Genomic DNA, 13,812 nt, shown 5'->3' with positions numbered 1-13,812 from the left:
AGGCCAGGTTGGACAGGGCTTGGAGCACCCTGGGCTGGTGGGAGGTGTCCCTGCCCATGGCAGGGGGTGGAATAAGATGGGCTTTAATGTCCCTTCCAACCCAAACCATTCCAGGATTCTCTGATCCTATTTAGCTTGCAATGTTGTCTTGTCTCTTCTTCCAAGCCCCAGCATCTCTTTTTTTCCCTCATTTACAAGCCAGACACTCAGTTGTGAATATTTCTGTCTCTTTGTGTAAAGGCCCCTCTGTCTGAAACATCTCAGCTTTCACTTGTCAGGTTCCCAGCACTCAGTCACAAAGAAATGCCACAAAGTGGAAACTGAAAATCCACCATAAAGGGTCAGAAATCAAATACCAAACAGAAAGCAAAAGCAACCTACCAAACCCATCCTTTTCTTCCCAGTTTAACCCAATGCTGTGCAACCTGAGAGTGTGGCAGGGATGGTCTCGGCCTGGGCTGTGCTGGAGACAGTTCCTTGGCCCTTCCTGGCTCCCTTTAAGACTCTCATAAATCTTCCATCCAGCTTGAAAATCCCCACCAAGAAGTATCTACAACCTCTGAAATCCCTTTTATGGTTTTAAAACTGAATTCTCAATGGGGTCATTCCAGTTGCAACACGGGCTGCGATGGGAAACATGAGATTTCACACCATTTGTTCCAGTCTGTGCTGTTTAAAGGAGCAACAGGGAGAGGGGATCTCTAATGGTATTACTGGACTGGGGGGATAAAGCTGTTGAGCATCTGCAACTGCCAAGCACAATTTCAAGGTAAAATCAGTGTAATCTACTACAAACCTTCCCTGAGCTGGCTGAACTTCACTGTGCCAAGCACGATTTGGGCTAACAATCCTTATTTTGGGAAAAGCAGGGTCCTCTACCCACAGCAAGAAATTGTTTGTGAGGTTTTTATCATCTCCAGCTGCCTCAACCATTCAACTCTCAGCAGTTGTGAGGTCCATGCACCACTTAGCATGCTGAGGAAGAGCCTTAAATGAGGCATAGCCTTATGCTGACCTCTAGCCCAAGGCTAAATCCTGCTCTGGATGCATCACACTCCCCTCCCTGAGATCCCAGGGATGTGCCAGAGACCCAGCTCTGACCAGGGGACAACACCTCCTGGGTGCCCTACACTCACCCACCCCAACCTGCCCTGAGAGCTTGAAAAAAAGCCAATTATTTTTATGAAACAGGAGGGTTACACCGAGCAGCTGCCTGTTTCCAGGCCTGAGGAACTGGGACAAAGTTTGATCCGTTTCAAAATAGCGTTAATATTTTTAACGACCCATAAGCCCATTTTTAGAACAAAGCAAGGACTTTCTCCTTTCCATCTTAGCTTCAGGAAAAGCCTGAGCCTCCTCCTTCACCAGCTGGAAAATGAAGCAGTGGAATAGTCACCCCATGGACTGATGTCACTGGACAATGCTGCAGTCACTGGATGTAAACACAGCGTTCAGAGCAGTGAGGTTCTGTTGTATAAATAGAATAAATAAATTTACTAAAGGAGGATTTTTTTTGCCCTTCCTTGTAAAAAATAGAGGCATTTTGCCCTCTTAATTTCTTACTTGCAATATCAACCAGCCAGGAAATCCTTCAGGAACAGATAAATGTCTGTGGGATGTGGGGTATGACTCTGAGCTGTGCAGGAGGTGGCTGATCCCACAGAGATCCAGCTTGGATCCATGGATGCTTCCAGATCCTTGCAGAGAATCTAAGGGAGAGTTCACCAACCCAGTGACACATCACATTTCACCGGAGTGGGGCTCAGCAGCACAGGCTGAGGGATGTGCCTCATTGCCTTGCTGGATCCAGGCTGTACTTCCCAAGATGATGTTTCCTCCTCTTACATCCATTTGGGCATCGTTTGCATTCCCTTCTCCTGCTCTGAGGATCCGAAGGGGAAGCACCGGCGTGTGTGCAATTCCCAACACACACAGGGCTGACACGTCTGTCACACGCTCTGTGAGACAAAGCTGAGAACGGCTGCGCATTCCCTGGCAAGTTTTCCCTCCGGTTTACCCAAGGATTTAACGACCTTCCTCAAGGCACAGTTAAACACGGCACAGACCAACTGAGCTCTGCCCATTTTCCACCCCTCTGTCTCCCAAAAAGCCCCCACCCGCTCCGCTGGCTTGGATCACACACTCCGTTATCCCAACACTGTCTCGGAACTGTTAATCATTCCCATGGGAAATCCTACACTCATCTACACCAATTAGGGTGTAATTTGTGTATCTGCACATCACAGCTCAGCTCACCAGCTCTGCCTGACGAGCCACAATACCTGGAGCAGCTCACACGGAATGTGACTCCCGAGGAAATGGCAAATTACTCTCCTCAGCAGCCTCAAATAATGGAAAATGGCTGGATAAAACCTGATTTCCTACAGAACAGCGTGTGAGGGGAAGTGGGTGAAGCAACACCTGGAGGTGGAGGAGCCCCTTGCTGGGTGTAGCCCACCTGTGGGACCCGCTCTGGATCCAGTAGGAAGCAGCAGCTGCTGGGGAATCCAGGAGGCTCCGCAGGGAACTGAAGCCTCGCAGGAAGATGGCTCAGAACTTCCTCCTCCCTGTCTGTGACCCCACCTGGCTCCCTGGCAGTGCTGCTCCCAAATCCCGCGGCCTCAGGGAGGGCTGGGAGAGGATGGGTTTAAAATGGTCTCTCTCTGGAAGGTGTGACACCACAACAAAGCCCACGGTGTTCGGAAATGGGGGAAAACCCTCTGGAGCAGTGAGCTGGCAGGGAAGGCCAGTGGCTCTGACTCAGGAAGGTGGGGTGAGCGGGAATCCTGCCCCTGGATGAGGAGGGATGGGGTGAACAAGATCTCTGCTCCTGGATGAGGTGGGATGGGGAGGAGGGGAATCCTGCCCCTGGATGAGGAGAGATGGGGTGAGCAGGATCCCTGCTCCTGGATGAGGGGTGAGCGGGATCCCTGCTCCGGGATGAGGTGGGATGGGATGATGGGGATCCCTGAATGAGATGGCATGGAGGTGAGGGGAATCCTGCCCCTGGATGAGGTGGGATGGAGGTGAGGGGAATCCTGCCCCTGGATGAGGTGGGATGGAGGTGAGTGGGAATCCTGCCTCTGGATGAGGCTGGATGGGGATGAGGGGAATCCTGCCCCTGGATGAGGTGGGATAGGGATGAGGGGAATCCTGTTCCTGCATGAGGTGGGGTGGAGGCGAGGGAATCTTGCTCCTGGGTGAGGCAGGGTGGGGTGAGCGGGATCTCTGCTGCTGGATGAGCAGGGATGTGGTGATGGAGACCCCTGGATGAGGTGGCACGGAGGTGAGGGGAATCCTGTTCCTGGATGAGGTGGGATGGGGGTGAGGGAAATCCTGCTCATGGATGAGGCCGGATGAAGTGAGGGGTATCCCTGCTCCTGGATGAGGTGGGGTGGGATAAGCAGGATTCCTGCCCCTGGATGAGGTGGGATGGGGATGATGGAAATCCTGCCCCTGGATGAGGTGGGATACAGATGATGGGAATCCTGCCCCTGGATGAGGTGGGGTGGAGGGAGGGGTATCCCTGCCCCTGGGTGAGGTGGGATGGGATGAGGACCCCTGCTCCTGGATGAGGTGGGATGGAGAGAGGGGTATCCCTGCCCCTGGGTGAGGTGGGATGGTGTGATGGGGACCCCTGGATGAGATGGGGTGGGGTGAGCAGGATCCCTGTTCCTGGATGAGGAGGGATGGTGTGGGCAGGACCCCTGCTCCTGGATGAGGCGGGGTAGCAGCTGAGGTGACACCCCCCTGTGGCACCGAGGGTACCCCGGCCGGGGGTGCCAGGGCAGCCCGAGCAGAGCCGGGGCCGCCGCCGGGCTCCCCGGGCGCTGCCGGGGGTGAGGCCCCAACCGGGCTGCGGAGCCGTGCCCAGACCGGGCCGGGGCCGGGGCCGGGGCCGGGCCAGCCCGCCCGCCGCACGGAGGCCCCGCACGGCCATCCCGCACCCCCCGCCCGGTCCCGCCGGGGCCCCCTCAGGGCCGGGGCGAGCGGTCGGTCCCGCACACCGCGTGTCCCGCTCAGTCCCCCGGGCCGGCCGAGCTGAGCCCCGCCCGCGCTATGCCCGCAGTGCCCCGGCGGTGTCCGCGCTGCCCCCTCGCCTCCTTCTCCACCCCACCCTTCCCTTGCCCACCCTACCCCAGCTGCTGCGGTCCCGGCGGCTCCGGGCCATGGCGGCGGCTGCGGCGGCTCCGCGCGCGCTCCGACCCGCGCTGCGTCTGGCGGGGCTGCGGCGGCGACGGCGGCGCGGGGCGGGAGCGGCGGGAGCGGGAGCGGCACCGGCACCATCCCCGCCCGCCGCACGGCGCGGCACGGAGCGGCTCGGCACGGGTTGGTCCGGCCCAGCTCAGCTCGGCACAGCCCGGCAGGGATCGCTTCGGCCGGGCTCGGCACGGGTCGGCTTGAAACGGCTAGGCTCGGTTCGGCTTGGAACAGCTTGGGTCGGCCCGGCATGGCTCGGCTCGGCTCGGCTCAGCATGGATCAGCTCAGCTCGCCACAGCCCAGCACGGATCTCTTCAGGCGGGCTCGGCATGGGTTGGCTCAGCCCAGCTCAGCTTGGCTCAGCACAGCTTGGCATGGGTCGGCCTGGCTTGGCTCAGGTTGGCACAGCCCGGCTTGGATCAGCACGGCTTGGCAGGGCTCAGCTTGGTTCAGCTCAGCACACCTTGGCTTGGTAAGGCTCAGCTCAGCTCGACTCAGCTCAGCTCTGCCTGGCTCGGCCTGGCACAGCATGGCTCAGCTCAGCTCAGCTTGGATCAGCACGGCCTGGCTCAGCTCAGCTCAGCTCAGCACAGCTTGGCCTGGCACAGCTTGCCACAGCCCAGCTCAGCTCAGCTTGGCTCGGCTTGGAATGGCACGGCACAGCACGGCTTGGCTTGGATCAGCTTGGCACAGGTTGGCTTAGCCTGGCTCAGCTCTGCTCAGCTTGGCCTGGCACAGCATGAGTCGGCATGGCATGGGTCGGCTCATCTTGGTCGAGCTCGGCCTGGCACAGCACAGCTCGGCACAGCTCAGCTCAGCGCAGCTCAGCCTGGCACAGCATGGGTTGTCACAGCTCGGCTTGGCCTGGCATGGCCTGGCTCAGCATGGCACAGCTCAGGTCAGCATGGCTTGGCTCGGCTTGGCCTGGCACAGCACAGGTCATCATGACTCAGCTCAGCTTGGCCTGGCACAGCACAGCTCAGTCTGGCTTGGCACAGCTCGGCTCAGCCCATGAGTACCTGAACTCAGCCAGGCAATGCCAGTCACTGCTCTTAGGGGGACACACACACACACAGAGCAGGGTCCCTGCTGCTCCCCCTGGGCACCCACCCACCCTGGGCACCCACCCACCCACCCCTGGCGGCGGGGGATGGATGGGGGGATCTGGCACAGACAGGGTGGTCCCACATCCAGGTCACTCCTGGCAGGGCACTGGGGTCATGGGGGCATCCACACCTGGGGGGCATCCACACCTGGGGGACATCCACACCTGGGGGGCATCCACACCTGGGGGGCATCCACACTTTGGGGGCACTGGGCACCCTCAAGGGTACCCACCCACAGCGGTCAATGGGGGACCCAGCACAGACAGGATGTCCCCACATCCAGGTCACTCCCAGGGCACTGGGATCATAGGGGCACCCATGTAGGGGGGATCCACCTCTGGGGGACATCCACACCTGCTGGCACTGGGCATTCTCATGGGCACCCACCCATGGGGGTGATGGGGGGCTCAGCACAGACAGGATTCTCCTGAATCCAGGTTACTCCTGCCAGGGCACTGGGGTCATGGTGGGCATCCACACCTGGGGACCATTGGGCACCCTCAAGGGTACTCACCCTCAGGGGCCATGGATGGAGGACCCAACACAGACAGAATGGTCCCACATCCAGGTCACTCCTGGCAGGGCACTGGGATCCTGGGGAGCATCCATACCTGGGTGGCATCCATACCTGGGGGGTAATGGGTACCCCCGTGAGCACAGAGCAGGGAGGGTCACCCCCAAAGCAGAAATCACCATAGGGATTGTGCCCTGGAGTGGGGGGTCAGCCAGCTCCTGCTCCCCCAATTCCACCTGTGCCAGCAGCATCCGTGGGCAGCAGGAGATACACACGATGCACCTGCAGATGTGGCACAAAGATTCAGTTTGAAGACCTGGGGTGGGCACTGCTGGGGGAGATTGAGCTGTGACTGGTAACAAGGAATCACAGAAGAGCCTGGGTTGGAAGGGAGATTAAAGATCATCTTGTTCCACCTTCTGTAGGGACACCTCCCACCAGCCCAGGTTGCTCCAAGCCCTGTCCCATCTGGCCTTGGACACTTCCAGGGATGGGGCAGCCACAGCTTCTCTGGGCAGCTTGTTCCAGGGCCTCACTGCTCTTCCAGGCAAGAATTTCTTCCCAATATTACAACTAACCCTACCTTCTGGCAGTGAGAAGCCATTCCTGGTTGTCCGTCGCTCCAGGCCCTTGTCCAGAGTCCCTCTCCAGCTCTCCTGGAGCCCCTTTAGGCACTGGAAGGGGCTCTCAGGTCTCCCTGGAGCCTTCTCTTCTCCAGGTGATCCCCCCCAGCTCTCCCAGCCTGGCTCCATGGCAGAGCTGCTCCAGCCCTTGAAGCATCTTTGTGGCCTCCTCTGGCCTCACTCCAGCAGCTCCACATCCTTCTGATGTTGAGGCCCCAGCGCTGGACACAGAACTCTGGGTAGGGAGTTCTCCAGGTAGGCAGAACACCAGAGCAGAGCAGAGGGAAATAATCCCCTCCCTTGCACTGCTGCCCACACTGCTGGGATGCAGCCTTGGACCTTTTAGAATCATAGAACCGATTGGGTTAAAAAGCCTTTTGAGATCATCAAGTCCAACCCTTGGTCCAACTCCAGTCCCTTCACCAGATCATGGCACTCAGTGCCACGGCCAAGATCAGCTGAAAAACCTCCAGGGATGGGGAATCCACCCCCTCTCTGGGCAGCCCATTCCAATGCCTGAGCACTCTCTCTGCAAAGAAGTTTTTTCTCATCCCCAATTTCAATTTCCCCTGGCAGAGCTTGAGCCCATCGTGCCCCCTTGTCCTATTGCTGAGTGCCTGGGAGAAGAGACCAAGCCCCACCTGGCCAGAACTTCCCTTCAGGGAGTTTCAGACAGTGCTGAGGTCACCTCTGAGCCTCCTCTTCTCCAGGCTAAACACCCCCAGCTCCCTCAACCTCCCTCAGCCTCTCTTTTAACTTTCTGAGCAATGCCAGCCACAGGGAACTTGCCCACTGCCAACCTCTCTGTGTGGACCAGCACTGGAGTGACCACACTCATCCTCACCAGGGTTTGCCCACACCTGTGATGCCAACAAGCTGCTGGAGTGGGGCTGTTTCTGAAGCCACAGCCCAGTGCTGCTCTGTGGAAGATGCACAGCACTCAAGGAACATCCCATTAAACTGGAGAGGTGGTGGTCACCAGAGGGCCAGATCTGGAAGGGTGAGAAGGGAACTGAGTCCCAGAGTGTATCTGCAAGAGGGGATTTTGGGAGAGTGCTTCTCATTTCTGGCCCCTGGCCTGCCCTGGGTGGGGAAAGCCAGTGGCCATCCAGCTTTTTTGGAGCCACTGGAGCCAGCAGGATCCCCTCTTCATTTTTGACAGCAAAACATGCAAAACAAACCCATTTTCTGTTCCAGGCAGCTGATCCCCACCAAAGCCATGTGTTGTTGTGCTCCCATTGATATGCTGATACTCAATTCCTAAGTGCCTTCTCCAGTGCTCTGTGACTGCCTCCCGTTGGCTTCTTCCCTGTGTTTACAGCACCAGGACCAAACATGTAATTCTGGCTCACTGGAGTGCCTGGCTCACGGGGCAGGGAGCTGGATCCTGCCACTGTGACCACGAGGAGCTCAGAGCTGCAAAAACTCCCTCAGAACGTTCATAAATAATCCCCAAATTGCACGTGCCTGTTGCTGCTTCAGTGCAGCAAAGAGGAGAGATCAGTGTCATGGGGAGGGATTTCTGCTGGATGCTGTCAGATGGGTTCAAAGAGGAGGTGAAAAGCAGCTGGGAAACGGAGAGGGGAAAAAAAAGGAGGATGAAAAAGGAAATCTGTTAATTTGAAAGTCTAATTAAACTGACACGGGCTCAGGTCCTGTTTTCCTTTGCCCCTTTGAGAATTGCTGCTAAGGTCAAGCTTGTACTGCCCCATTTCCTGCCACTTTCTCCTTTTCTCTTGCCATTATGGCACGTGGTACCCAAATGAAAGAGGAGTGGAGAGGTTTGATCCTGAGCTCTTCTGAGGGAATTGTCTCCATGAACTTCCAGGGCCTTTTCCTGCATTATTCCCTATGGCCCCAGCTGAGGGGTTTGCAGATGGTTTTGTTTCCAGAGGGTGACTCAGCATCTGTTCCTTTTCATCCATCCCTCTGCTCCACTGATCCATCCTCCCTTTGTATTCCCACTTGCAAAGAGCCCTTCCTAGGAAGCACCTTCCCCTTCTTGCTGCCCGAGTTGCCAGGTCACAAAGAGCTGATTTCCCAGCAGATGTGCCCAATGGGCACGGAATGGAAGGAATCTTAAGGAAAAATGATGCTAAATGGGAAAAAAGCAAAAAGAGAAAATACCACGGAGAGAGAGAGCAGAGCCAGCGGTTCCCAAACGCTGTGCTGGGAAACACAGCACTGGAAGGCCCCAAAATTAGGAGAAAAACTGGATTTAAATCCATCAGGCATACCACAGGCAGGAGCTGTTTCATAATTTACCTTGACTCGACTGTCCCACTTACCCAGGCAGCTCTTGGAGTTGCTTTTCATATCCCCAGCCCTCCGTTGTGCAACACTTATGTAAGAGGTGCCAAAGCGACGCTGCCAAAGCTCTGCTCCAGCTCAGGTGCCACCACGGACTTGCTGCTGAGGGAAACGGTGCCATCCACGTGGTTTTCCTTGCCTGAGTCCCCAGGTGACAGAGCTGTGGTTATCCAAGGATCTTGGAATTGTTTGCTTCCTCCCCACAGTTTTTGTTGGCACTTCTGCCTGCTCAGCCTTTGCTCTTTCACTGCTTCTTCTTAACCATGAGAAAGCTGAAGGAATCTGTGTTGGGAGCATTGCAAGGGGGTGTCTCCCTGGTGGTTACACCTTTGTCATCCCTGAATTTTTGCACCCTTATTCTTGGATTAAGAGGCCACAGTTCCCAGGAAACACCACAACAGCTTTTTCCCCACTCCTGAGGGTAAAAAGCCTTCCTAAATATCTTCCTGTTGTTTTTTCTTTTTTCTTACAGAAATATTTTAAGTGAAGCAGATCTTTGTTGCTTAGGAAATCCTGCTATTCCTGCTGTTCCCATTTCTCAGCCCAAACTGTGCTATGAGTGCCTGCATTTCCAGAGGCTTTGCAGCCAAAGGAATTATCCTTGCTGCTTCTGGAAACACAATTGCACACTCGGGCTGCAACAGAGGTATTTCACTGTGGAGGAGACAGAAGTCCAGCAGTTGATTAAATGTGTTGACTAATCAGTCACTGTGAAGGTCCTTCCTTCTGGAAGATGCTCTGTAAACTGAAGGAGCTACTTAAGAATAAAAAACTCTTGGAGATAAAGAGGAATCAGCACAAAACTTCAACCAACCCAAGCCCACAGGCCTGGTTTTACCTCGGAGGCTGCTGTGGTCCTCCAATTTCTGTTTATTAGGAAAAGCCTCTTCCCCCAGAGGGTGGTGGGCACTGCCCAGGCTCCCCAGGGCAGTGGGCACAGCCCCAAGGCTGCCAGAGCTCCAGGAGGGTTTGGACAATGGGACAGGGTGGGATTGTTGGGGTGTCTGCAGGGCCAGGGGTTGGATCAATGATCCTTGGGGGTCCCTTCCAGCTCAGAATATTCTACTCTATGATCCTTGTGGGTCTCTTTCATAGAATCATAGAATCATAGAATGGATTGGGTTGGAAAAGACCTCCAAGATCATCGAGTCCAACCCTTGGTCCAACTCCAGTCCCTTTACCAGATCATGGCACTCAGTGCCACGGCCAAGCTCAGCTGAAAAACCTCCAGGGATGGGGAATCCACCCCCTCTCTGGGCAGCCCATTCCAATGCCTGAGCGCACTCTCTGCAAAGAATTTCTTTCTGCTCTCCAACTTCAATTTCCCCTGGCAGAGCTTGAGCCCATCGTGCCCCCTTGTCCTGTTGCTGAGTGCCTGGGAGAAGAGACCAACCCCCACCTGGCCAGAACTTCCCTTCAGGCAGTTCCAGACAGTGCTGAGGTCACCTCTGAGCCTCCTCTTCTCCAGGCTGAACACGCCCAGCTCCCTCAGCCTCTCCCCACAGCACTTGTGCTCCAGTCCCTTCTCCAGCCTTGTTGCTCTTCTCTGGCCCCGCTCCAGCCCCTCAATCTCTTTCCTCAACTGAGGGGCCCAGAACTGAACACAACACTCAAGGTGTGGCCTCCCCAAGGCAGAGTCCAGGGGAAGGGTCACTGCCCTGGGCCTGCTGGCCACGCTGGTTTGGATCCAGGCCAGGATCCCCTTGGCCTTCTTGGCCACCTGGGCACACTGTTGGCTCCTGTTGAGCTTCCTGTCCCTCAGTCCCCCCAGGTCCCTCTGCCTGGCTGCTCTCCAGCCACTCTGTGCCCAGCCTGGAGCGCTGCAGGGGTTGGGGTGGCCAAAGGGCAGGACCTGCACTTGGCCTTGGTGAACTTCATCCCATTGCAATCAGCCCATCTCTCCAGTCTCTCCAGATCCCTCTGCAGAGCCCTCCTGCCTATCCTTTCAAGTCAGGATAGTCCATGATTCCATGATTTAGAGGTCAGAAGTAAAATCTCTCCTAAGACCAGTTCCCCATCTATTTCCAACACTGTTTTCCATTTGTCCCTTCTCCCCTGCACTGACAAGCAGATGGACACTATATTGAAAACATCCTTTCTCACCAGACTCTTTTTTTTTTTTTTTGCAACATGGCTTTAGTGAGCCCAAGCCAAAACCTGTGCATGCCAAGTTTGTTTCTAGGATTTCCCCTTGAAGATACACCCTGGCCAGGAAAAGGCTTCCAGCTCCTCTTGGCAGGGCCAACCAAATCCACCTGCCTGGATGATTCAGCAAGATATTTGCAACATATTCCAGCCAGGTTTGTGCACCTGGAAACGGGGGAAGCAGCCTGGTTTCCAGGCAGTGCTCTCAATGCCCCCCTCTTGTTGGTGTTTTTAATGGAATGGCCACATTTTCCTGCATCCTTGTGCTGAGGAGTTGTTGGTGGAGCTGCTGGGCTTCACCTCTGCCCTTCTGCATGTGGGAGGGAAGGGCATCCAGCTGGTTTCCTTCCTTTGAATGCAAACAGCACAATCAGCTGCAAAGTCTCCTGAGATATATCCACGTAAACGGGGTGACACAAAAATAATGTATAGCCACAGTGCTCCTCTTCCTTCCGTGAAAAACAAATCCGTGCTGGGTCTCACTCAATTCTCCTGCTCCTGCAAGGGGCACAGGGCTCCTGACAGCCTGAAAAGGCTTCTCTCCTCCCAGAGCATCTCAGCACAACCACTGGAAAGATCAGGCTACAAGCAACTGATGCTTCCCAAGTGAATTCCCATCTGGATATAAGAAAAATCTGACAGACAGAGGCCCTTTGCTCATGGCCATGGGATGACAAGAGTGTAGCAACATTGTGTGTCCCATCAGGGAGGAAAACCAGCCTGAAAACCCCAAACCACAAACTGAGAGAAAAAACACATCTCAAATCATAGGGAAGATGCTGCAGCAGTTTTGAATACCTTCCATGTGAGTTTGTTGGGCCATGTGAAATTAAAGATATTTTAGCAGTCGGGTAAAAAATAAGGCTGAAGTATATTTTTTTTCATACTTCAGAGTTTCTTATTTGCCAGTGAACATGGATCCACATTTTGCTGCTTTTAGAACCACCTTTATGACATTGTGCAGTTAGAAATTCCTACAGCTCTTCATGACTCTCGTTGAAACAACTCTGCCTGTTCTTCCTCCTCAGACTACAATACAAACAGCTCACATTCTCTAATCCTATGTAATGCCTTATGTAAAACCACTTAACATTCCTTTTAAGGCTGGGACCCATTCAGACAGAAAGATGCTGCATAAAAGCACATTCCTAAACACGCTTGACCAGAAAAACGACCTGGTCTAGGGTGGAAAATACGGAGTAGGAATTGGGGTTTGTTCAGGAGAACACACCTGGCAGTGGGCAGTGTCCAGCCATGTCCTGTACTGTAAGCTTTGCACAACTCATTAAGATCATTAATTAAATCATTAGGTTGGAAAAGCCCTCTAAGGTCGAGCCCAACCATTCCCCAGCACTGCCAAGGCCACCACTAACCCATGTCCTCAAGTGCCACCTCCATATGGCTTTTAGATCCCTTCAGGAATGGTGATTCCACCACTGCCCTGGACAGCCTGTTCCAATGCCTGACCACCCTTCCCCACGATGAAATTTTCCCTAATATCCAACCTAAATGTTCCTTGGTGCAACTTGGAGACATTTTCTCCATTTTCTTCCATTTTTCTAATCATGAAATGGCAACAGTAATACAGTCCCAGTGCTGCTTTCATCTCTGCACAGAGACCCAGCTGGGAAAGGTGGACTAAGCTGGGAACACGAGACAGGCTTTTGAGAGCTCACTCTTCACCACTGGTAATATGGGATGAGAAACTACACCTCCAAGTGGAAAGTGAAATTTAACCCAGCCAGGACAAAATACAGGAGCTTTCACATTAAATTGCATTGGATCAGGGAGATGTTCTAGGAGGCCAAGTCTTAATGCACCATCTGCCACTGGAAAATGAAATTCCCTTTTTCCTGTGCTGTCACCCAATGGCTCGTCAGGATCAGCAAATCAACGGAGTGAAAAGCAACGTCTGAACCCTCAGCTGAGGAAGGGAAGAGAAAAAGGGCACAAACAGCTCTGCATGGGGAGCACAGGAAGCTGATTTATGAGGGGAGAGGTAATTGTTTTGTTCAAAATCACTTGAGGAAATACAGCTCCCAAAAGGGTAAATAGTTTCTTGTTTGTTAGGGGCTCAGGAAAACGTAAGTATTTATGTTGGAGAGAACATACAGGATGTAGAGAGCTCTCAGAGTACAAAGGGAAACTAAATGGGAACCTCTCTAAGAGCAGCCCTGAGCTCCCCTGTCTCTGGGGAACAGGCAGGTTACATTTTAGAGCCTGCTCCTGACACACACCGGTCCAAAGGAGCCCATAAAGAATTCCCAGTGTGGGATTAAAACCCAGACTCCATTTCAAACTGAGGATCAATGCCCAGCTCCACTGTCATTAGAATATATTGGACCAGCATGGGCTGTGTGGCTGCCAAAAACACAGACTCTGTTCTTAAATAACCATCCAGAACACCAAAGACACTCACACATCTGGCATCCATTTGGGTTTTTTCCTACCTAACTTCTGCAGACGTATTTCCTGTGCTGAGCAAGTGGTATTTTTTACTCCTAAAAAAAATCACACCTCCTTTCAGGCCTTAGTGATTTTACATGCAGTGAATATTACTGTGAATGTCCCCACCTCTGGGGCTCCTGAGAGACCACAGGTGAGTTTGGCTCAGAATTTCAGCTGCTTCACTGGAAATAATCATCCTCCAAAGAGGGAAGGGCAGCTATAGAATACTTTCCACTCTGCAGTTTCACAGCAGCTCTTTTGGCTTTAGGAGCCCAAGGAGACAAGTCCCAGCAGGTCGAAGGTAATTCTCCTGTGGCTCTCATTGCACTGGTGCCTGATTAGCCCAGGAGAAGGATTACGTGGTGTGGCTGCAAGGCTGCAATCCAGAGCAGTCCTACATCCTCCTCTTCCTCCTCCTTGTGCACTTCCCTGGGAGCATCCCAGTCTCCAGAGCTTCGCTGGGTT

At 54.2% G+C, this 13,812-nt stretch overlaps 1 protein-coding gene across 5 annotated transcripts in view; it reads right to left on the bottom strand.

The window, feature by feature from the left end:
- ATL1 (atlastin GTPase 1) overlaps window positions 1-4,329 on the bottom strand; it is a 34,476-nt gene extending 30,147 nt beyond the window's left edge. For 4 of the 5 annotated variants that reach the window (XR_011697974.1, XR_011697975.1, XM_071557186.1 and 1 more), the window contains exon 1: window positions 4,138-4,247. Coding sequence is in view for 3 of the 5 variants with exons in the window: in XM_071557186.1 (XP_071413287.1) it covers window positions 4,138-4,171 (34 nt within the window). In the remaining 2 variants the exon portion in view is untranslated. Of the gene's footprint in view, window positions 1-4,137 lie in introns of all 5 variants that reach the window. The other variant, XM_071557189.1, reaches the window with a different exon arrangement.
- Window positions 4,330-13,812: the final 9,483 nt, after the last annotated feature.

Source organism: Pithys albifrons, chromosome 6, assembly GCF_047495875.1.
Source record: "Pithys albifrons albifrons isolate INPA30051 chromosome 6, PitAlb_v1, whole genome shotgun sequence".
NCBI lineage: Eukaryota > Metazoa > Chordata > Aves > Passeriformes > Thamnophilidae > Pithys > Pithys albifrons.
The sequence above is the reverse complement of the archived record's forward strand: the minus strand, read 5'-3'. Positions and strand labels throughout refer to the sequence as shown.